At 37.0% G+C, this 25,786-nt stretch overlaps 1 protein-coding gene across 14 annotated transcripts in view; it reads left to right on the top strand.

Moving 5' to 3' along the window:
* PATJ (PATJ crumbs cell polarity complex component) overlaps nt 1-25,786 on the top strand; it is a 363,430-nt gene that overhangs the window by 226,199 nt on the left and 111,445 nt on the right. For all 14 annotated transcript variants that reach the window (XR_008617259.1, XR_008617260.1, XM_028489331.1 and 11 more), the window contains one exon: nt 9,959-10,050. Coding sequence is in view for 12 of the 14 variants with exons in the window: in XM_028489331.1 (XP_028345132.1) it covers nt 9,959-10,050 (92 nt within the window). In the remaining 2 variants the exon portion in view is untranslated. The remainder of the gene's footprint in view (nt 1-9,958; nt 10,051-25,786) is intronic.

Raw genomic sequence — 25,786 nt, 5'->3', positions numbered from 1 at the left:
TATACCTTTCTAAGAATTTGTCCATTTCTTCCAGGTTGTCCATTTTATTGGCATAGAGTTGCTTGTAGTAGTCTTAGGATGCTTTGTATTTCTGCGGTGTCTGTTGTAACTTCTCCTTTATCATTTCCAATTTTATTGATTTGAGTCCTCTCCGTCTTTTTCGTGATGAGTCTGGCTAATGGTTTATCAATTTTGTTTATCTTCTCAAAGAACCGGCTTTTAGTTTTATTGATCTTTCCTATTGTTTTCTTTGTTTCTATTTCATTTATTTCTGCTCTGATGTTTATGATTTCTTTCCTTCTGCTAACTTAGGTTTTTGTTTGTTCTTCTTTCTCTAGTTCCTTTAAGTGTAAGGTTAGATTGTTTACTTGAGATTTTTCTTGTTTCTTGAGGTAGGCTTTTATAGCTCTAAACTTCCCTCTTAGACCTGCTTTTGCTGCATCCCATAGGTTTTGGATCAACATATTTTCATTGTCATTTGCCTCTAGGTATTTTTTGATTTCCTCTCTGATTTCTTCCATGATCTCTTGGTTATTTAGTAACGTATTGTTTAGCCTCCATGTGTTTGTGTTTTTTACTTTTTTTTCCCTGTGGTTGATTTCTAATCTCATAGCGTTGTGGTCAGAAAAGATTCTTGATACGATTTCAATTTTCTTAAATTTACTGAGGCTTGATTTGGAACCCAAAATGTCATCTATCCTGCAGAATGTTCTGTGCACACTTGAGAAGAAAGTGTAATCTGCTGGTTTTGGATGGGATGTCTTATAAATATCAATTAAATCTATCTGGTCTATTATGTCATTTAAAGCTTCTGTTTCCTTAGTAATTTTCTGTTTGGATGATCTGTCCATTGGTGTAAGTGAGGTGTTACAGTCCCCCACTGTCATTGTGTTACTGTCGATTCCCTCTTTTAGAGCTGTTAGCAGTTGCCTTATGTATTGAGGTGCTCCTATGTTGGGTGCATATATATTTATCCTTGATCATTGTGTAGTGTCCTTCCTTGTCTCTTGTAACATTCTTTATTTTAAAGTCTATTTTATCTGATATGAATATTGCTACTCCATCTTTCTTTTGATTTCCATTTGCATGGAATATATTTTTCCATCCCCTCACTTTCAGTCTGTATGTGTCCCTAGGTCTGAAGTGGGTCTTTTGTAGATAGCATATATATGGGTCTTGTTTTTGTATCCATTCAGCAAGCCTGTCTTTTGGTTGGAGCATTTAATCCATTCATGTTTAAGGTAATTATCAATATGTATGTTCCTGTTACCATTTTCTTAATTGTTTTGGGTTTTTTTTTAGGTCCTTTTCTTCTCTTGGGTTTCCCACTTAGAGAAGTTCTTTTAGCATTTTTTGTCGAGCTGGTTTGGTGGTGCTGAATTCTCTTAGCTTTTACTTGTCTGTAAAGCTTTAGATTTCTCCATCGAATCTGAATGAGATCCTTGCTGTGTAGAGTAAGCTTGGTTGTAGGTTCTTCCTTTTCATCACTTTCAGTATATCATGCCACTCCCTTCTGGCTTGTAGAGTTTCTGCTGAGAAATCAGCTGTTAACCTTATGGGAGTTCCCTTGTATGTTACTTGTCATTTTTCCCTTGCTGCTTTCAATAATTTTTCTTTGTCTTTAATTTTTGCCAGTTTGATTACTGTGTGTCTCAGCATGTTTCTTCTTGGGTTTATCCTGTATGGGACTCTCTACGCTTCCTGGACTTGGGTGGCTATTTCCTTTCCCATGTTAGGGAAGTTTTCAATATTTTCTTGGGTCCTTTTTCTCTCTCTTCTCCTTCTGGGACCACTATATTGCAAATGTTTTTGCATTTAATGTTGTCTGAGAGGTCTGTTAGGCTGTCTTCATTTCTTTTCATTCTTTTTTCTTCATTCTGTTCTGCAGCAGTGAATTCCACCATTCTGTCTTCCAGGTCATTTATCTGTCCTTCTGCCTCAGTTATTCTGCTATTGATTCCTTCTAGTGTAGTTTTCATTTCAGTTATTGTATTGTTCATCTCTGTTTGTTTGTTCTTTAATTCTTCTAGGTCTTTGTTAAACTTTTTTTGCATCTTCTTGATCTTTGTCTCCATTCTTTTTCTGAGGTCCTGGATCATCTTCACTATCGTTATTCTGAATTCTTTTTCTGGAAAGTTGCCTATTTCCACTTCATTTAGTTGTTTTTCTGGGGTTTTATCTTGTTCCTTCATCTGGTACATAGCCCTCTGCCTTTTCATCTTGTCTGTCCTTTTCTGAATGTGGTTTCTGTTCCATAGGCTGCAAGATTGTAGTTCTTCTTGCTTCTGCTGTCTGACCTCTGGTGGATGAGGCTGTCTAAGAGTCTTGTACAAGTTTCTTGATGGGAGGGACTGGTGGTGGGTAGAGCTGGCTGTTGCTCTGTACATATCTTTTCATATATGAAAATAACTTTTCCCCAGTCCTGGTGCCCTTCCTGCCACTCAGTTAACTCTCTGCCTGCTAAGCTTCTGTCTATTCCTCAAGATCCACCCATGCATCTCCAAGAAGAGATGATCACCTCTTGCTTTATGCCTACATCCATCATACAGCAATGCAGTTATTTGTTTCCAAGACTGTGTCACTTATTAGAGTTCCAGGTGCTTGAGTGCGGGAACCAAATCTGACTAAATAAAAGTAATACCAGTAAAGTGACTTTCAGAGAATGGGTATCTGGAACATAGTTGGTGCTCAATACATGGCAGCTGTGGTGATGATGGTAATGAAAATTCCTGTTTCCTCATCAGTTGCACAATGACTGCTGAATAAGTGAATAAATTGATAGATGTAACACATAGCTATTATACTTTTATTGGACTATTTCTTCGTCTGGGGATTCTATTTTGTGAAGCCCTGTTAATTGGATTTAAAATTGCATAGGATTAAAAATAAGTTACTTACCCTATGGCTTTCCCCCTACATCCCCATATCCTTAATAATGGTTTCTAATTATTAATAGGACAGGCTTTTGGACTTAAACAGATTTGGTTATAAATACTGGCTCTAAATATATTGGTCAAATTCCTTAAACTCATTAATCCCCAATTTCTCCATCTGTATAATGAGATAATAATGCATTCCTCTACTGATTTGTGTTAAATAATGTATTTAAGGCATATGTGTATGTTTGTGTGTAGTGTATATGCCTTGTATGTTGTGAGCATTTATAAATGGTATTGTTACAAAGTAGTTTATAAAATATCAGTATAAAAAAACAAACTGGAAATCACCTTAAATCCCACCAAAGATACCATCATTGTTGATATTTAGTAGAGATACGCATAGAGCTTTCTTTAGACTCAGAAACTTTTACATAAATGAAAACAATGTGATAAATAGATTACATGGTATTTCCTCACTTACTTTTTCCACTGAATAATGTCATCTTTTTATGGCAATGGATTTAGATCTATATCATCCTCCTTCACCTTTTAATGGCACAGTTTTCCATTTATCGATGTATGAAGACAACTATAATAAACCTTTTGTTGATGAATGTATAGTGTTTTCTATTTTTTTCCATTATAAGTTATAGCTACAATAGGCATTTTGACACCTTGATTTTTAATCTTTTTAGGATAAATTCTTAGAAGTGGAATTGTAATTAAATTTTTTTTTTTTTTGGTTGAGTTGGGTCTTTGTTGCTGCTCGTGGGCTTTCTCTAGTTGCGGTGAGTGGGGGCTACTGTTCGTTGAGGTGCGCGGGCTTCTCATTGTGGCTTCTCATTGTGGTGGCTTCTCTTGTTGTGGAGCACGGGCTCTAGGGGCGTGGGCTCAGTAGTTGTGGGTCGCAGGCTCTAGAGCGCAGGCTCAGTAGTTGTGGTGCATGGGCTTAGTTGCTCCATGGCATGTGGGAGCTTCCCAGACCAGGGCTCGAAACCATGTCCCCTGCATTGGCAGGAGGATTCTTAACCACTGCACCACCAGGGAAGTCCTTGGAGTTGTTAGATTAAAAATTAAACTGTAAGAAGATCCATCAAGTTATAAACACTTATGATTTGTTTTTTTTTTCTCTACATGTGTGTTATAGTCAGTAAGAGAGTTCATTTAAGAAAAAAGTTAACCTGTAGATTCTAATGTCTTGAAATGTAAAAGTTTAGAATATATTTAAAAGTGAATTAGGGAGGACTTTCATATTTCATCAGCAATTTCAGTTACCTGAATTCTAACTCAATTTTTTAATAATAATTTATTACTGTTCATAATAAATCATCCTATTTAATAAAAGCATGGGCAAAGGGTGTGTTTTTGAGCATAATATATTTTAACATATTCAAACCTCAGGCAAATCTGTTGCTTGAACTAAATTTTAATTTTTGTATAATTAATATTTCTAATCCAAGCTTAAGTTAATTAACTTTTACTTCCAAATTGGTACATTTTTGAGTAGATTTAATTGAGCTGCTCTCCAGCATAAATTTATATTCATGTTCAGTTGAACTATGGAAAATTAAGAGTAGTTGAAAAACTACCTCTTCATGATATTTTTGAATAATTAATTTTATTGAAACAAATCTCATTAAGGACTTCTAAAGTGAAAGTTTATGTAGTATAACAAAAGGATTTATATGTTTACTTTTGCTGAATCGTTGCTGAATTAACCTAATTCTACTTCTTCTATAAACTATAAAATATTGCAATTAAGTATTCCATCTCTGCTACCTGAATATAGAGGGTTTACCTCAAATCAAGTGTTTTTTGTTTTTTGTTCCTCCCCTGCCCTGAGTAGCAGAAACCAACCCTTGAGGGGAAATATGGATCAAAATGAAAACCCATTATAATATGACGTAAGTTTTCCAAATACAGATGTTTCTTATTTGGAGCTATTGTCTTCAGTATGTAGAACTGCTATAAGTTGCTCCTGAATGACATTTCATTCAGTTGGAAATTCAGAACTTAGGAAAAGATGAGCTAACTTACCCATGATAAAATATTAGTGTCATTAGGGACCAGGGATCATAGAGCTGAGATAGAAGTTACTGACCTTGTGCAGGATCTCAGAAAGGCCTTTTTTTGTCAGTAATCAGAAGAGGAAGCCAAACATAGATAAGAAAACCAGAATTGTAGATCAAGAGTATAAAAAGCTCCTTCATACAGAAAGTATATAAAGTATATAAAGCTCCTTTAAACCCCCAAAAAAGAGAGAATCTTGATGGTCCCAATCTGTGTCATATGTCCTCCAGCTTCAGCCTGGAGTGGCACAACAAACAATACTAACTTGGCTGTCAACCATTATGGATGGCGTTTGTGATGGGAATGTTGGAAGGACCATCCCTGGGACCATCCCTGGTAAAGGAAGTGGTTGTGTGCTAGCAACAATCCCCAAAGTCTCTACTACATCCTTTCTTATTTAGCAATATGGAAATCAAGATGGAGTATCATAAAATACACTTCCCATAGTCATGGCTGGGTGAATGTGGGAAAAGATATTATTTATCACCCAACCTGGGTTACTTTTGGGAGGGAGCACTATAAATAATGGGAACAACATGCATAAACTGGACTGTCCCAGACTGAGAGTATATGATTACCCTTTAATGGAAGAGTTGTACATCTCAGATTTTTTTTTTTTTTTTTTTTGCGGTACGCGGGCCTCTCACTGTTGTGGCCTCTCCCGTTGTGGAGCACAGGCTCCAGACACACAGGCTCAGCGGCCATGGCTCATGGGCCCAGCTGCTCCGTGTCGTGTGGGATCTTCCTGGACCGGGGCATGAACCCGTGTCCCCTGCGTCGGCAGGCGGACTCTCAACCACTGCGCCACCAGGGAAGCTCCATCTCAGATAAGATAATAAATTGACTATTTGGGGGGAGTTGGAATAACAAGTCAGGACTAAGGATAGTTCTTCCTGCAATTATTAGATAGTATCAAAGATAAGGATATATCTAAATAATTTATTATTTTTTCTGTATATCATTGAGTTGCCTTTGAAAGGAGAAACTTTGGGCAAGCACTTAGTTTCTCTACTTCTCAGTTTACTGGAAGTAAATGGGAAATAATAATGTGTTTTCCAATCTCTAGATAATCTGAATGATCACATATTCTGAAAGGATGAACTATTTTAACTGTTTTCCTTTGGCTTGGGTCAGAAAAAAACTTAAAAGTTAGTCAATCTTTGTCTATTTGTATAATGAAAAAAAAGTGAAATAAGTATATATTATTGTTCAGGGTGTAGCTTGTTTGCTCAAAAGGAAAGGTGCAGTCTTACAGAACTGCATACTGCATTAGGGAAAGCCTAACAGAGCTATCGGGTCTTGCCTCTATGCATTGTGGTAAAATGCTTGATTCTGACTTGTGTATCTCAAAATTCCAGGACCTAAGATGGTAGGTGTCCAGCTCAGAGTTTATTTCATAGACACCTTTACAAAGATGACTTTAGAAATCAGCTGATTTTTATGTGCACCATACGGATGTTAATACCTCTAGGTGTGCCTTAGGAAAACAGGGTTTTCAACTAATAGCTAAATCACCTTGGGCAAATTACTCAAGGTCTTGGAGTACCAGTTTCATAATCTGGTGAAAGTACATAACACCTGGTTATTCTGAGATTTAACTGAGATCCTGTGCGTCAAGAGCTTTGCAGAGTGTTTGGCACGGAGAAAGCACTCAGTGGCTGGTAGTTATTATTAATTAAAATTAACCTGAAAAACTTCCAGGAGGTGCAAAATGCTTTCTTTCTGTCTATGCTGTACTTAGAAGACGTCCTCCATCTGTTGTTTAAACAATAGTGCCCTCAGAAAACAGCACCTTCTCAGAAATAGGAAAAGTGACAGTCTGAAGTTAATTTGCATAAAATGCATCATATTCTTTCTAATTACTTACTGAATTTTCTCTGGAATGGGTTTCCTTAGAGATGAAGAAATATAAAAAACCTGCTTATGTCATTGGAAGCTATATACCTTTCGTTTAAATAGTGAAATTGTTTTGTATACAATAAGATCTAAGAAAACACAAAAGAGATCTTCCTCTCCTGAAACTCAGAGGGCTGCTAATGTGTCATTTCTGCAGCCAGAAAAGAGACTTTGTCTTGGATTATTTTTATCCGGAGATCTGCATTTTTCCTTTTAGATTTAATCCAGTAAAATAAGGTTTCACTCTATCTTGAGTTTCCTGTTCTGTTCCCAGTTTTCCACTGAGTAGCAGAGTCTCTCTAGAGACCCCTGATCATTGGCAGGGAGCAGCTGCCTTAGCAGTAAATGCCACAGTTGTTGGCACTGGAAAAAACATTGCCAGCAAGCAAGCTGCCTCGCCTTTCTACTGCCAGGGCCTCTGAATATTCAGAAACAGCACCAGGAAAGACTTATAACTTTAGATTTACTCTTAGGTAAATTGAAATTAATGACTTGCTTTCTTCATTTGGGCTATGATTTTTTTCTTCTTAGAATAATACTGCCATGGATTCTATGCTGTCAAAATGGAGGATCACAGCTAAAAGACAGGCATATCCATAAATATGACACAGCTCTATTTTCTATATGCTCAAGTTTTTGCTAATCAAAAAAACTTTTTTTTTTTTTAAACTTCAATCACTTTGAAGGCTGGAGCCCACCTCAGAGAAAGCATACTAGCAGTTGTTTAATGGAAGTGTTACTTCCGTTCAGGGCTCTGTGATTCAGTGATCCTCACTGAGCACCATTGTATGCAAGCTGTGTATGAAAGCTGGGGAATACCAAGAAGAGGACACCAGTTCCTGCCCTCAAGGAGTTTAGCTCTGTCCAATAAATGTTATATGCCTGCATGGATGCTTTCCACCTGACAAGGATTGACTTTACCATGTGGGTGAGGTGCAAATGGAATAAGAGAAAATTTTTTAAACCTAGTGCCATAGAATTCAAAGACAAGAAGGTTTGATAGGTCGTGGTTTAGGAAAGACTTTCTTAAAGCAGAGGGCAGGCACAGTGGAGAAGATATTCACAAATAATTACCTGAGTGCCGGCATTGGATCAAGCATAGTTCATGCATCGTCTCATTTTAAAATTGTGATTTAAACTTTCTTATTTGCAGTTCATTATCCATTAAAGAGATTGAAAACTATGGTTAGCAAAAAAGGTGATCATGCTAGACATACTATGTTGTAGCCAGGCTTTGTCACTTAATACATTTTTGATATTTCTTATGTCCTTAAGTATGCTTTTTCACATCACTCTTAATGACTACATGACTTTAACTATTTCCCTTATAACTAAGTTAGGTAAGAAGATGTAAATATAAGAAAAATAAAACCATAAAAGTATTAGGAGAAAATATGTTATCTAGAGAGTGGGTGCTTAAAAAATGATTTTTTTTTTAGAGCAGGAAAATTGAGAGGAAGGTGAAGAGATTTCCTATGGACCCCCCTATCCCCAAACATGCACAAGCCTCCCTCATTACCAACATCCCCTTCCAGAGTGGTGCATTCGTTACAACTAATGAACCTATATTGACCCATCGTAATCACTCAAAGTCCGTAAGTTACATTAGTGCTCACTCTGGGTGTTGTACATTCTGTAGGTTTGGACAAATGTATAATGGCATGTATCCATCATCATAGTACCATACGGAGGGTGGGCACATTTTTAAATACATCATGTTAAAAAGGCAGAAACCTTAACAGAAAAGATGAGTAGTTTTAACACATAAAAATTAAAAATCCTTTGGGTATCAAGATTACTGTAAATAAAATTTAAAGACATTATTTAATTCTCACAATAGTTTTATGAAATAGGTGCTTAGATTCCTTTTAAAGAAGAAGGAACTGAGACTCAGAGAAATGACAGAGTGGAGATCAGTGGATTTCTGGGAGATTGATTATCTTGGTGAAGAACAAAAGCTGATAAAATGAGAGGCATAGTGAAGCAGTGGTTCAAGTTTAGTCTTTGCAATAGCCTTTGATATGAGTACCAACTTTATCACTTTGAGGTGATGAATGAGCTTCATTTTAGACAGTTAAAAATACTATATTTTCATTCCATCCTTTGAAGTGTTTATTTCCAAATACTTTCTCATTATAGCTGTTATGACAAAAATGATACCTTTTCCAGATGTCTTCAAATGCAAAAGTTCAGAGACATCAAGGACAGACAAATTAGATGCTAATTGCAGAAAAACATAAATTCCTTTTTACTATCCCTTATATAGTGTACTATACTATCCCTTAAATAATAGAAATTATCAAGCCCTCAGTTAAAAAGGGACAGTATGACATAGATCATTACTTATTGAAGAGACAAGAGAGAAAAAGCCAAAACTGTGAGCTATTATCAAATGGTTGAAATAAAAGATTGATTATGGCTATCATTATAGTTTAGCAGTGGGAAAATCTGGAGTGAAGAAATTTAGAATATAAATGTTTTTAGATCATATTTAGGTGAATTCAATCAAGTTAAAAATCCTGCCACATCTTGGATAAGAGTGGATGCCTCATTGATTGGGTACAGTAAAATGTTTCAGTGCAATTGCTCTAATATTTGACTTAAAATGGGGATGTAATATTTACATCCTCTGGAGTAACAAAATTTATGCTGTGTAATAACCTTGACACGTTTACAGAATCATATTTAATGGACACTCCAGAGCTCTGATGAATACCACAGTTTGGTCTGTTTTCTGCATTTTTTAGGAGTCTGGAAAAGCTGTAGGAGGAAATGAAATATCTATCATAAGGTTTTTGCATCTAGCTCAACTGCTGCTGTCAAATTTAGCAAAAGGGTCGAAAACTGTATGTTCTTATTAACTGCATTCAAATTAGAATTTAAGAGATTTTAGCAACTGCTTAGAATTAGTGTTTGAATCTATACTGTGAGGAATGTTAAGATTTTTAGCATTAAAGAGTCCTACATCTACCTAATTAAAAATGAATGAACTTCATTTTTAAATTCCAAGTACATACACATATACTTGTATACATGTATATATACATATATATTTTCATACAATATATATATATTACAATTTTACAAGTGCATTTGATTTTTTTCCCCCACAGATAAACAATCAGATCCTGTATGGAAGAAGTCACCAAAATGCATCTGCCATTATTAAGACTGCCCCATCAAAGGTCAAGCTTGTTTTCATCAGGTAGGATAGATACATCTAGTTTTCTAAAACTTAAGATCTCCTCTTGAGATGTTATAATTTGTGTAAGACTATTTCATCTTTCATTTGTTTAACAAAATCACTGTATTCTAAAAATATATTTCCCTCTTGTGACTGTCACTTCAAGAAAAGTATAGATTGTTTCAATTGTGAGGTGTTCTTGTTATTTACGTTTCACATGATAGAACTGGTAAATGAGGCTTGTTATTTTTATTTCCATTAAAAAAATTCTTTCCTTCCTGATTATCCTCATTATAAATATAATAGAATATTCTAGCTTCTCATCCTACTGTCACCATCATTTGGTACATTTGCTGAATCATTAATGCCTTCATCAAAGAATACACAGGAAAAAAAGAACCCAGGAAAATTTTAGGAGCTTCGTATTAAGAGTGCTGGTGAGAAATACAGAGGGGAGGAGATGTGAACTCTGCTGTCTGGAGTCGTGTGGTCCGTTTGGGGCTCCACATTTGCCCACACCTCATCTGCTAGCTGACTGAGCCCTTTTGGCATAAATGAGTCAGAACTGGGACTCCTCATTGGTGGTGGCCATCATCAGCAGTGGGAGGAGGCTTGATTCCCTGTTATTGGACTGAAATGACAGATGAGTCTGAATTATTCTTAGGGGATGTAACTAACCCTGTATGTTAACTGTCACGCTGTTTCTTTTTGCTTTGGGCCTCAGTTATTATCTGTAAAATGGGGCCTATAAAGCACTTACCTCACTCATTGTGGTGTTTCAAAAATTAGAAATGCTTACCACAGTGTCGAGCATGGAGTAAAGGCTTGAAAAAGTGTTACCTGGTCCTTTTTGATGGTGATGATCATTGTTATTCTCCCCCTTCTCTATAGTTACCTGTCAGTAAGACCCATCCACTCCCAGGTGATGGCTGGGATTAAGGGGGAGTTTTATTCCCAGATATGGGCACTAATGTAGGTGATTGAAATATTCCTTCCCATGTCATCACTTCAGCCTCACAGGCGTTGCTGCTTTGCTCCTGAAGAAATCCTACATTGATGCCCTTTTCTCTTGCTCAGTAACACTTTCTGGATTTCCAGGGGTTTTTACTCTTGCTTCTAGGGGGAGAAACCTTCCTCCTTCTCATCTGTCTTGGTGTATTTATTAAGACGACCACCTCTGGCTTACTCACCTTGAAGTCCTCTGTCAGACACCAATCTCTTTTTTGGGGTTTCTTGGCCCTTGCTGTTGCCAGAGGTTACAAAATTAGAGTTAGATGATGAAAACATGAACAGACTTGAGGAAAGTTCAGCCCCTCAAAAATTTAAGATGTCCATCAAGAGAAGTGCATATAAGTAAAGAGGTGAAGCCATTTAGGCTTTAGAACTTTGTGTAGGAGGTAGGACAAGATGGCGGAAGAGTAAGACGCGGAGATCACCTTCCTCCTCACAGATACATTAGAACTTTGTGTAAAGCTGTGTGAGGATCCCATGAGAAGACGTTATATAGCACTCAGTAGAGTCTGCACATCAGTGCTCGGCACATGGTGGCGACTGCTGCAAGGGACATTATTAATGATTAACATTACTGTTACCTCTTCAGCATTTGTAGGGCCTTTATTACTCATGCTGGGTCATTCCATTTTTAAAGAGAGCAAAAGAAAATTGAGTAGGATCCAAAGGAAATCATTCAATGCAATTAAGTAGTTGGGAAATAGAACCCCCCTCCTTCAAGAAAGAAAGGTTAAACAAACTGAAATTATTTAGAGTACAGAAGAGAAAGCTGGGTAGAATTTTAATAATAGTAATATACTCCCATTAATTTAGTGTCTGGTGGTTTCAATTTTGATTGTTCAGAAGGGATCAGAATCAAGAAAAAAATTTGTTCAGGAAATTAATGGTGTAAGCATGATTGAGGATGCTGTTGAATACTTATTTACTGGAAGTGATTTTAAGCAATTTAGAAGGATCAAACTACATTCAAAATATGTCATCTAATTATGAGCCTTTCTTACATGGTCATTAAATTATAGTGCCTAGCACATAGTGGGCATTCAGAAAGCTTTATTGAATAAATTTCCTTTCAGCTCCTACTGAGCAATCCAGATTATTTATTCTCCAAAGGCAACAATCATAGTAAGTTAGTTTGACTTATTTTGTGGATTCAAAAATACATATAGACATATAGCTCATATTTTACAAAATTCCTCATACTTTACTCCCTCTCCCTACTACTTTCTCAAATAATCTAACTTAGGAAGAAGATTTTCTATATCTTCTTTTATAGGGGGAAAAATGATGTGGGCTTGATTCTGAACAATCTAGTCATATCCACTTTCAGACTATCGAAAGGGAAATGAGCTTGAATTGTATCAAGAGAGATGTATGCACTGCTTACAACCTTTTGTTTTATTCAATAGATACATATCTAATAATTTGTGTGCCAGCATTTTATTAATTAATTAATGCTTCAGTTTCCATAGGGAAGGAACTAGTCATTTGACTAAGAACTCTTACCTAAAGTCATTTGACTAAGAACTCTTACCTTGTTTTCTAAAACAAGACTGAACTCTAAGGCTTAGTGATTAAAAAAAGAAACCACAGTTCACCCTGCCTGGGCTTGAAACCTACTCTGTGATATCCCAGCTTTGTGAGCTTGGTCAGTTTCCTGAGCTTTAGTATGGGAATAATATAGCTATCTCTATATTTATAATGTATTTATACATGTCTAATGTATTTAGACATGTAAATTGCCTGGCAATATGGACTCAACAATGGTGGCTGCTATAGTGATGAAGATGATGGTGATGATGTTGATGGCAGAAAAAGGCGGGGAGGGAGGGAGGACAGAGGTAAAAGAGAAGGAAAGAAGTAGTTAGGGAGAAGGGAAGAGGAGGGGTTAAAAAAAAAAACCACTTCTCATATATACTTTGTCTAATTCCAGAATCTTGACAATTTTTTGAGTGAAGCGCATTCACAGTGTTAGAATGCTTTAATTAACATCATAATGATTAAGCACTGGAAGAGGTAGGTACAGACATTATATACAACCATTTCTGGTAAATGTTAGAATAAGAGACAAGGACACAGCCTGCCTAAAATGTCTTTGCGGGCCTCTCACTGTTGTGGCCTCTCCCGTTGCGGAGCGCAGGCTCCGGACGCGCAGGCTCAGCGGCCATGGCTCACGGGCCCAGCCGCTCCGCGGCATGTGGGATCTTCCCGGACCGCGGCATGAACCCGTGTCCCCTGCATCGGCAGGCGGACTCTCAACCACTGCGCCACCAGGGAAGCCCCGTGGTCTTCTTTTTTTAATGATGACCTGATACTCCAACAAGGAGTAGAACGCTCTTTAATTGAGGACTGTATAAAGAGAAATCTAATTAACATCAATTAATTCCTATGTCAATAAAATGTATTATAATAGATTTTACTGAGGTAAGTAATATCAAGTAGGGTCGGAATTTAAAGCACTTAAGGAAATCAAAAAAGAAAATATTTTATTGCTCATCAGCTCTTTACTTCACCAATAAGGGTATCATGGTAGATTGGTGTCCTATTCATGTGTAGTAACCTGTGCATTTTAGGTGCTATCCAACACATCATCCTCGCTTCTTCAGGCTGATTGTCTAGTTCATTACTCATTTAGATACATCTTTCAGCCTCTGCCTGTAAATTACCTCTTTCAGGCTATTGTTACAAGAACTCTAATTTTGCCTATTTTGGAACCAAATCCTGAAACAATTAAATATTGATTTGTTACCAAGTTTCAGGAAGTTAGCACTTAAATCATCGCAGTACAACAGTCGCAATTATACGTTTCTTTAAAACGGCATAACTTGCTTTGTGTGATATAACGTTACTTTAAAAACTGATTTTTATAAATTGTATTTCTTTGATTAGTGCTTCTATTTGGCAGTATTTCCTTCCTTAGTTGAAATTATTGATTCCCTGTGTATTTCCATTATACGGAAAATTTTGGCTTTTATACCTGAGCAACTCTTTTTCAAATTTATTGACAATTGAGATAAAAATGGGAACTGGCCACAGGTTTGGGAGAATGATTAGTAGTAATCACAGAAAGCTGTTAAAATATGCTGCAGGCAACATTTTAATTAACTAGGGTCTTTAGTCTGTAGTGATGTACATTTGTGTGATCACGTCCTTATATTCTTTTAACACTTGTCTTTATTCATATACTAATTGATCTATAATTCACAAAAGGGGTCTGTGAGTCATCAAGGAAAATTAGCAAGTTGCTGCTGTGTATATATGACTTACATAATCACTTTTTGCCCTTTTCTCCACACATTGCTAGATTTTGGACAATCCTGTAATCATGTAATTGTGCCCAATGGCACATATAGACTCTGGTATACTAAATTATTCTACTCTAGATCATCTAGATGTATATTACAATCTGGGGGCTTACTGTGTACCACACATTCAATTCTGTGAGTTTTCCTATTCCACATGATCCCCTCTACACAAGCACTCCAATTTCAGTACAGGAGGAACACTGTATTAATACGATCAAGAATGAATTGCTGTATTTGGCAGTGCAGGGATCCAAGAAGATTAATGATCTCGCCTGCAGCTCTTGTCATACCTTCCCCCACTATCGAAAATTAAATGTCATGTATAACAACTCACTCTCCATTACTTAATTACATGTGGAAAATGTGTACTGTTAAAAACTGCTGGGGCTAAAGGAGGCCAAATGAAACTGAACCCCTTGGAAAGATTTAGTGCTAGCTGTCAAGCCCTAACAAGTGAAAGTGGACTCGCCATGGGATCCACCTTCCTGTGTCCATTGAACATGCCTTGTTTTTGTAATTAAAAATATGGTGTGGCCTGTTATCCTCTAGCCATGTCCCTAAAAGATGATGTTGATTTGAAATTAACGTGAATGTCAGAGTAAGTCGATCTGAATAAACAAATTGATGCCTGTTTTTAAGATCCTTATTGTGCTCTTGATTCTTTACATCTAGTTTTGATCAATAGGAGGGAAAAAAGATTGTGGGAACAAGTATGAATTTGACTTAAGAAACATTCATGCATTTATTTGACAAGTATTTGTAGAGTGCCTACTTGTGCTAGTGTTGTGGAGTGAGTGACACAGAGAACACAGTCTCTGCCCTAAGAGAGGACACAGAGAGTAAAACAGTCCAGTGCCTTATCCAGTGGTGTAAGTGCTGTGATACTATAGGAACATATAAGAGACACACCTAACCTGGTCTTTGAAGCCTATGGGAGGGTGTCACAGAGAAAGACGTTGAAGCTCAGACCAGAAGGATAAGTAAGAAAAGTCATAGTATGTATAGAAACCCAAAGATTTCTAGAATTGGATGTTATGCCCAATATACCTGAACATTACTTCTAGAAGAAAAGCAGTCCTTCTTTAGGAAAGTATGATTGGATGAACACAGCTATGTATGTCATTTGATTTGATTTCTGTAAGCAAGCATCTTTCTCACTCCCATAGACCATTAAAGAATGCAATGCCCCTTTTCAAGTGCACAATAAAATATCATCCATGGCATATATGACAAGAAGTTTTGAGGAGGAGGCCTGTCATTAGCACTGAACCATGTTAGCAGTTGTAGGAAGTAGAGACTCTCCTGTAGTTTCAAGGCTCTTCTGTTTCTTTGTTTAGTTGGACTGTGTGGTAGATCCATATAAGTCTCTCAGGTGCTCTGAAATGCTGACTCTTGCTTATTTCTTCCATACTTGTTTCATGTACTATCCATTTTAAATAGTAATTTTAAATTCATAAGTAGAATTTATAAGACTTTTGGTTCAAGAACAAGGTGAAATTAGAGTGTTTTGTGTTTTGATCTTTTGTCAAAAACATTGGAATTTATATATCAAAATGAGAAACATTGCTCCCTTTGACAGACTATGGTAACCTTGGGAAGCTGTATATTTAATCCAGTTATCATTCCATCGGGTCATACATTTCTGGAATCATCTTGACAGCCTATGACATATTCTTTTGAATATCCACAGTAACCATAAATTTTTCTCTTTTGAGGGTGGTTGTAGCTAGGTAGTCTGAAGTATCCAAATATTTTACAGGGCCATTCACGAATTCAGATGAATTTAGTCAATTAGGTAAAGTGCTGCTACCAAACAAGCCCATCTTTCTTGTATGACTTGTAAAGTATCTTTGAAAACCACTGTTATTATTTCATGAATAGAATTGCTGAATTTTTCTTTGCTGCTCCTATTTCTTAATACCAGCTTGTGGGAATCATGACTATATTTTTTCACTTCTTTTGGCACTCAGAAACAACTAGTTGAGATAGTCACAGGGATGATGGGATTTTTTTTTTCTTTTCCTTTTTTTTTTTTTTTGCAGTATTTTTACACCTTGCCCTGTAGAATGCCTGTTTTCTTTGATAGACTCCTCTCCCCCAAACACACACACACACACACACACACACACACACACACACACACACACAATGTATATAGTATGATGGAACAGTAAAAACAGTAAATCTAGTTACCTGTCTCCCTCTGTAGAAGCTGAAACAGACAGATCTCTCTTTCACTGCCAAGGTGTGGCCAGTGGGCGGTCATGCAACCTAAGTTTGGGCAGTATGATACCTTAGGCTTAGAACAGGAAGCAAGTAATGTGAGTGATTTTATATATATGGTGGTTATTCATGGAGCCACAGGGCCTTGATCAGAGGCTCCTGCTATGACATCATTCTGCATCCTGCTTCCTTGTCCTCTGGAAGTCTCTTAGTTCCTGGTCTGTTCCAAGTCTGATCATATAGCCTGCCTATGTTTTGTGAGATTCCAATATCCGTCTAATAAATTACCTTTTGCTTAAGATGGCCTAAATTCATTTCTATTGCTTGCTGCCAAAGAATCCTAATGAATGGGAAGGATGCTAAAAGTAGAGCTCTCTGAACAAATCATGAGCAACCAGAGCAAGTTCTCTCTGCACATATGCTTGTCACATGTAGGCTCTTAGCCTTGATCCTGAGAAGCCTTTATCTTTTCAGACTTCTTTAGCAGAGCACAAGACCTCTGAACAAGTCTCTACTGAGCATCTCCAGTATGACAGGTTTCCATTGCCATTGGCTCTTGAAATGAGATTACCACGATGATTTCAGAGAAATCAGGCAAGATTTTTCCCAGATTTATACCTGCAGGAAGAGTCACCTTTCCTAGCACATGGCCTTCTGGTGAGGGCTGGATACCTGAACAACATTCGGGCTTTGCCAGCCGAAGTAAAGAGGAGAATGGCTGTGGATGTCTATTGTACTATCTCTAGAAAGAGTCTCTATGCGAAACTTGGTAGGCTGTCATTTATCCCATCCAGTCCTAAAGCTCCCCATATTAACTCTCCTGCCAACCTTCACTGCCAAATATTTTATGAGTCAACTTTTCCTCTGTACAAATGGCAACGATTATTTAGAACTTACCTGGGGCCACCTTTGTAAAATGTGGGTCTAGATGCTGAGTTACTCCCAGCAGCCCTCAATTAGTGATTGACATTGTTAGGAATGCCATAAATCGAGTTCATAATTCCACTCACTAGACATTTATTTCAGATTCAGCATATTTAGCTATTTTGGTGGTTTCTTCCAGTTGGAAACTGGAAACTATTTAGTGTATTCATATAGTTAGAAATACTTCCTGGAATCTTTTCAGAAAGGAGTTTTGCTCCCACTGAGATATAATGATTTGCTTTGTTTTATATGTTACTTCTGGTTCATTTACATGGAGCTTTCCTGGCTGAATGTTAATTCAATGTCATGTTCCAATTAATATAGCAAATGTAGAGTTTATTTTCAAGTGTCTCACATCACTATATTTATTGATAATAGAGTCAGAAAAAATTATCTAGGCCTGTTTAGTTGTGTTCATGTGTTCATTTATTCAGCTTTTTGTATGTGTACACCTAAACAATGTGCTAGCCACTAGATTGTAGTTATAATCATTTTAGAACAGGTTGCAAAAAATTAAATCAACGTACTCAGTACTCCAGGTTGAATTCAGGCACATAACTTCTACTTTTGATATAATGCTGTTTTGTGGACATAAAATAAGATTTATGGGTTTAGTGAAAGTGAATTTCCAAGTGGTAAGACCAGAGCAGTCCTGAAGACAAAATGGTTTTAAGTGATATTCTAAATAATTCAAATGTATTCTCATCACACTTGTACTTTTTTTGGTCTTAGTTAATTTTTTTAATTGTGGTAAAATATGCATAACATAAAATCTACCTTATTAACCATTTTTAAGTGTACAGTTAAAGTAGAATTAAATATATTCACATTGTTGTACAGCCATCACCACCATCTATCTCCAGAACTTTTTACATCTTGCAGAACTGCAACTCTATACCCATTGTCAAATAATACCCCATTCTCTCCTCCCTGCCTCCACCCCCAAGCTCCTGGCAACTATCTTTCTACTTTCTCTCTCTGAATTTAACTACACTAGGTATTTCATAAAAGTGGACTCATACAGTATTTGTCCTTTTGTTATGGCTTATTTCACTTACCATAATGTTTTCAAGGTTCATCCATGTTGTAGCATGAGTCAGAATTGCCTTCCTTTTTAAAACTGAATGATATTCCATTGTATGTTTATCCATTCATCTGTTGAGAAACAGTTCGGTTGCTTCTACCTTTTGACTATTGTGAATAATGCTAGTATGAACATGAGTGTACAAATGTCTATTTGAGACTCTCATTTCTTTTCCATATATACCCGGAAGTGGAATTGCTGAATTATATGGCAATTCTATTTTCAGTTTTTTGAAGAACCACTATGGTTTCCGTAGCAGCTACACCATATTACATTCCTACCAACAGTGGACAAGGGTTCCAGTTTCTCTACAACCTCACCAGCTCTTATTATTTTCCATTTTTTGATAGTAGTTATCCTATTGGGTATGAGATGGTATCTCGTTGTGGTTTTGATGTGCATTTCTCTGATGATTAGTGATGTTGAGCATTTTTTGATGTGTTTATTGGCCATTTGTATAACTTCTTTGGAGAGTTGTTTTTTCAAGTCTTTTTCCTGTTTTTTAATCAGGTTGTTTGTTTTGTTGTTGAGTGGCAGGAATTCTTTATGTATTCTGGATATTAACTCATTATCAGATATACGATTTGCAAAAGTTTTCTCCCATTCCATAGGTTGCCTTTTCACTCTGTTGATTGTGTCCTTTGATCCACAGAAGTTTTCATTTTAATACAGTCCAATTTATCTATTTGTTGTTGCTTGGGCTTTTGGTGTCAAATCCAAGATATCATTGCCAAATCCAATGTCATGAAGTTTGTCCCCTATGTTTTCTTTTAACAGTTTTATAGTTTTAGCTCTTATGTTTAGGTCTTTGATCTATTTTGAGTTAATTTTTGTATATGGTATAGGGGAAGGATCCAACTTCATTCTTTTGCATGTGTATATCCAGATTTCCCTGTACAATTTGTTGAAAAGATCATCCTTTCCCCCATTGAATGGTCTTGGCACCCTTGTTGAAATCATTTGAGCCTACACTGAGGGTTTATTTCACGGTTTTCTGTTCTATTCCATTGGTCTATATGTCTGTTCTTAAGCTAGTACAACATTGTTTTGATTGCTATAGCATTGTAGTACATTGCGAAATCAGGAAGGATGAGACCTCCAACTTTGTTGTTCATTTTCAAGATGTTTTGGCTATTTCGTATAAATTTTAGGATGCAACACACTTTCCCTTTTAAAAGAAGGAGAAATGCTCCTTGGAGATATCTCAGACCCTGATAAATGAAAAGTTATGGAATTCTACAAATACACACACACACATACACACAGCCCATTATATCAGATGTCTTTTTTTTTTTCCTCATTCAGAAACTGTTGTCATGGGCTCAGTGTGCTTTCCTGAAGATAAGTATGTTCTCCTCATATCTCACTAATCTTTCTTTTAACCACAATTTGTAGCATTCTTTTAGAGATTACATTAGAGAGAGAATCTCATATTTAATCCTAAGGAATTAGTCAATGATTATTGGATTGATGCTTTAAATAACATGTTATTGAAATCTCTTACTACAACTTAATTATGGTTACAACTTTGATGGGTAAGGAAGAAACATAAAGGGTTTTATCAACAAATCCCTGTATGTGACATGTATGTGCTTCTAAGAATGCAGTGAAGTATTCTTAGAAGAATAGAAAGAAGTTGCTGAGAAAAGCCATGTTATTAGTTTAGAAATTCAGAGGAGAGAGAGATTACTGTTGTGACAGTGGGTACAGCAAGAGCTAGTTAATGCTACCTGGGTAGATTTACATAGGAAAAAATTAAGTCTAAACTGCATGAACAAATTTAATTCAAGTATTTATTGAGTACCTACTGTATCTCAGATACTATATAAGACCACGGAATTAAGTAAGAAGTTATTCAAGAACTTCTAAGACATGCAGATAAATAACTATACATCAGGCAAAACTAACACCAATAGAGGGAACTCTATGATGTTGGGTTATTCAGAATGCATTTGCAGGCTTGGTTGTAGAGAGGGGTTTTCACAATTGAGAGGGGAGTGATTTGGATTGACTGAGACACAGAGAAAGCTGTTGTCACAGTATAGATGATATGAAAAGTGCATGAATTAGGATGGGGACATTGGACTAGAAGAAAAGAGAAAAAAGAATGAAACCTTTAGACTGGATGCTTTCTTTGGGTATAAGAGTTGATGGGTGAATGAATCAAAAGTAACTGAGGACTTAGCACCTGAAAATGTAAGCATCTGAGACTGAACATCATAAAACATTAAATGTTAACTATTGTTCCTATGCTTTAGTGTTATGACATTTATGTTATCTCTCAATTCTGTTAGAAGATATTATCCTAATTTTATAGATTAAGAAGTAAGATTTTTTAAAAGTTGCTTAGTATCTTGCTTACATCTTACTGGTAGAACTGCAGATGGAACTGTACATTTACCTAGGTCTGCTTAGGACTGGATTTCTTTCCAGAAGAGCACATAGATGTCTTACACATTATATAATCATGAATTCATTTTTAAACTGGGGTATGATTTATACTCAATGCAATAGATTTTAAGTGTTCAGTTTGTTGAGTTTTGATGGTACAAAACATACACCTGTATAGCCATCACCCAAAACAAAAATATAAGAAATTCATTCACCCGGAAAGTTTTCTGGCACTCCTTTCCAGTCAGTCCCTCCCCGCAGAACCAACACTTCTGATTTCTGTCACCATAGATTAGTTTTAACTATTCTTGAGCTTCGTGTAAATAGAATCAAACAACATCTATCATTCTGTGTCTGGTTTCTTTCATTTTACATAATTTTTTTGAGATTTATCCTTGTCATCGTATATATCAATAGTTCCTTTAATTACTGAGGAATATTCCAATCTATGAAGATACCACAATTTTTTGATCCATTCTCCTGAAGGTGGATGTTTGGGTTTTTTCCAGTTTTTAGCTATTCTGATTAAGGTACAAGCATGACTTTTGGGAAAAAAATTATTATAGAATAAACTTGTTTAGAACATCTTTGAGTCAGGATAGACTCAATAGTGCTTCAAACATTAACTAACAGCCCAAATCTCAGTCGCTTAAAACGAAACAGGGTTTCTTTCTCATTTTACAGGTGTACCGGGGCTCAGCAAGGGGGCCTCTCTGCTCACTATGGTCAGTTAGGTACCCAGGCAACAGAGGTTCCATCTCAGCCTGTGTTTCCATGATCACCAAGGAAGCAAAGGAAACGTAGTTAATCGAGAACTGGCTCAACTTTAAAGGTGCAGAAAACTACCAGCCAGAGGATTTAGGAGCAGCCCTAATCACTGTCAGAGAAGAGTACTGAGGGAATTACACTCCATCATATTATTCACCATCCTACCTGCACTATCAAGCACAATGAGTATTTTAAAGCATTTTATAGTCATTATATTTATTTGAGGGATGAGTAATGTAGCTGTGATATTCCTAACTTAATAATTATGAAAAGTTGATTGAGTCAGAGTGAGCAAACTTCGAACCCTGCATGCATCTTTACCCTGAGGAAAATTGTGAAATAGCTTTAAGAGTAAATTGTGACCTAGTAGAACTTTTCCCCAAGATGGATCTGGGGAATATTAGCTTGCATATATGAGAGAAGATATTTGTGGCTTTGGGTCAGGCTATTGAAATGGAAAACACTGTAGTATAATAGTTAAAAGAGTAGGTTTTGAAACCAGATGGCTGGATTTTAATCTCAGCTTGCTATTTATTAGCTTTGTGACTTTGGTCAGGTAGCTTAATCTCTGTGTAAAATGAAGAAAATAATTGTAACTACTACGTAGAATTGTTATGAAGGTTAAATGAGTTAACACATAAAATGCATCAAAACAGCAGTACATGGTAAGAACTCAAAAGTTCTGTTTCTGGTGATCGTGTTTTCCAAATCAAAAAGTTTTGTTAGGTATTACTTTTCTCTTGCTGTGTAACAAACTACCACAAATTTAATGGCTTAGAACGACACCCATGTATTAGCTGACAGTTCTGTAGGTCAGAAGTCTGGCACAGAGGGGCTGGGCTCTCTGCTTAGGATATCATGAGGCAGAAATTAAGATGTTGGCCAGGCTGATTGCTTGTCTGGAGCCTTGGGTAAAAATCTACTTCCAAGCTCATTCTTGTTAAAGTCTATTTCCTTGTTGGTTCTTTTTTTTTTTTTTTTGCGTTACGCGGGCCTCTCACTGTTGTGGCCTCTCCCGCTGCGGAGCACAGCCTCCGGACGCTCAGGCTCAGCGGCCATGGCTCACGGAACCAGCCACTCCGCGGCATGTGGGATCTTCCCGGACCGGGGCACGAACCCGCGTCCTCTGAATCGGCAGGCGGACTCTCAACCACTGCGCCACCAGGGAAGCCCTCCTTGTTAGTTCTTAGATGGAGACTTTTCTTAGCTTTTAGAGGCCATTCACATTCTTTACCACGAGGCCCCTTTCATGCTCGAGCCAGAGATGGTACTTCTAATCTCTGACTTTCTATCTCTGACCTCCAGGCATTCCTTAAAATTCATGTAGGTCAACCTACTAATTTCAGAGATCAGGACAGTGAGGCTCTAAGAAGTGAAATCTCCAGATTTAAAGGGCCCATGTGATTAGGTCTTGCCCAACCTGGTAATCTGCCTTTATCTTCAGGTCAGCTATGCTGTATAATTTAACCTAATCATGGAAGGGAAATTCATCCTACTCACAACCTGTAAACCAGGGGGCAGGAATCTTGGGAGCCTTCTTAGAATTCTGCCTAACACATGTTTTGCATGGTTTTTACCAATATGAATATAGTTTTATAACAAGATTGAATTGAAATGTGGATCCAGAATGTGTCTTTGTCATAAATATAAATATTCTACAACAAAAAACTGAATTGGGTGTGTTCTAGCATCGTTTTGGAGAAAAACTAAATTGACAGTCCCTAGATAGAAATTCCACTATTGTAATTGTCTGTTTACCTAGCTGTGTTCCTCACTAATTGCTAATATCATCAAAGGCAGGAATCATGTTTTATTCATTTTTGTATTCATAGTATAAATATTTGTTAAACAAATGAATATATTCAAAATGAAATCAGAGCTATATTGTTGAGTTTCAACCAATTGAAGTAAACTCTAGCCAGCTTAAATTAAAAGGAGAATGTATTGTAAGAATGCAGGGATATCTTGTGCACTCATAAGAAGAAGCCATACAGCTAAGACTGAAGAGAAGGAAGCAGGGTGACTTCAGAGACGTCAGCAGAAGGGAGTTCTGAGCCCCCTGTTTAGCCTTGAAGATTTCCATTAGTATTGTCTAGATACCACACTCTTGATCTCTATGAGTCTGTTCTAGATTTTGAGTCCCTGGGAGAGAGAATTGATGGGCTCAAAATGTGGCAGGCATCTACCCCCTACATCCACTGAGGTTGAGGCCAGCTGTCGGTGTCACACAATATAGCCCATCCATGGAATCACTGTGAGCTGGGCAGGCACTCTGAGAAATGTCCATTAATGTGGTAAATACCAATAGCTGGCTGACTGCAGGCAGCACGTCGTCTCTAACTCGTGAAGTAGCTTGGAAAGCATAGGGCACACTCTTGATAGTTCTACTTCATATCTTTTTCCTGCTTTGTTAAGACCCCTTTCACTCAACAGCCATTTATAGTACACCTACTCTCGCTGAGGTATCCTGCTACAAGCTGGGGATATAAAGAAATAAGATCCCATCTCTGTGTTTAGAGAGGGAGAAAGAGCCGCACAAATAATCTTAATAGAGCGCGGCAAGTCCGGTGATAAGGACATACCTATACCGTGTTCCAAGGTACCCTGGAAACCTCACATTTATCCGTGGTAGAATTCCACTCTCTCTCTCCCAGTAGCTGTTAAAAAGAATTACAAAAACACCAACAAACAATTACAATTCCTCATTGTATACTGTGTGGGGCACCAGGACCTAAGAAACTTACGTTGATTATACTGGGAAGAAAAGGTTAATTATGAAGCAAACAGATTTCATTCCTTATGAGAACCATGGACTATGAGAGGTCAGAGGGTCCCCAGAAGTCTTTCAGGTTAACTGTTTGCGTGAAGTGTAATTATCTTCTCTCCTTTGGTTTCCGTCTTCCCATTTCTTTCTCTTTAAAATTGCTGCCCTGTCAGGTCTCCACTTGCTTAATGCCGAGGTGTGTGAACACTCACTCACTAGTGGATTATAACGGATTATGAACTGTAACTTTTTGTAGCAGCTTTCTTCACTCCATTGAGGTTTTCTATACTGTTATGTTTTTAAAAAATTAATATGGACTTTAAAGGCCAGTAAAGTCATACTAATTTGGGGAAAATTGTTAAATTATGAAGGGATAACTTGGTCCAGTTAATCATAATTTCTCAATAAGAATTTATGTGTAGCTACGTTTTTTAATGCCGGTAACCTTTGAAAGAGATATGAAAAGCCATCTGCTTAATTACTGCCAAATACACTCTGCCCCACGGGCTCTGAATCTGGAGCAGATATGTCCTGTTGGCTTTCAGCTCTAAGCTAGAGCTGAGCTCTGTTGTGTTATTCCATGGGGGAGGTTGAATGGGAAAGGGAATTACCACTGGGAAAATGCTGTTATTTACCCAGGGGTAATTGATTACTTCTTCTGTGTATGAGCAAACTGCTGAGGAATGGATTGTACTCCCTGAAAAACAATAGCCATCTCTTAACATAATAGTGCATGCTCAAGGCATCTATAATAATGTCAGAAGAAACAGACATATTCTTCATGCTCTGTGTCACTTTGTGATTTTAGTTTTTCTCGCTTTGCTTTGGTTTGGCTGGTATGCTAGATACTCTAAGAATTTAAGAAGGTTAGAGCAAGAAATGGTACCTAGACTTCATCTCTTTATTTATACTCTGCTTTATTCCACAAGAATTTTTATCAACTTAGAATTCTTACAGTTCAACCTACTTATTACTTAAGAAATCAGGAGACGGATTCTCTTAGAAGTGATTTCCCCCAAATCCCACAGCTAGTTTAATGGTAGTTCTAGAACTGAAACTGTCTCTGTCTCCTTAATGAAGTGAGTGATCATTACGTTTTTAAAAAATAACTATGTTAAGTACAGACTATTTTCCAGGCAATGTGTTTGCCCAAATGATGTAATAGAGAGTAGGAAGGACATGAGTTCTGTCCTTGGAGTGCTTACCATTTGAGGGGAAGACAGATTTGAAGCAGGTATGCATACAAATCAGTTAGGTACATTTTGAAAGAAAACAGATTTATGATCATTG

This window comes from Physeter macrocephalus, chromosome 4 (genome assembly GCF_002837175.3).
Source record: "Physeter macrocephalus isolate SW-GA chromosome 4, ASM283717v5, whole genome shotgun sequence".
NCBI classification, from domain to species: domain Eukaryota; kingdom Metazoa; phylum Chordata; class Mammalia; order Artiodactyla; family Physeteridae; genus Physeter; species Physeter macrocephalus.
This window is presented reverse-complemented; position numbering and strand designations above follow the sequence as displayed.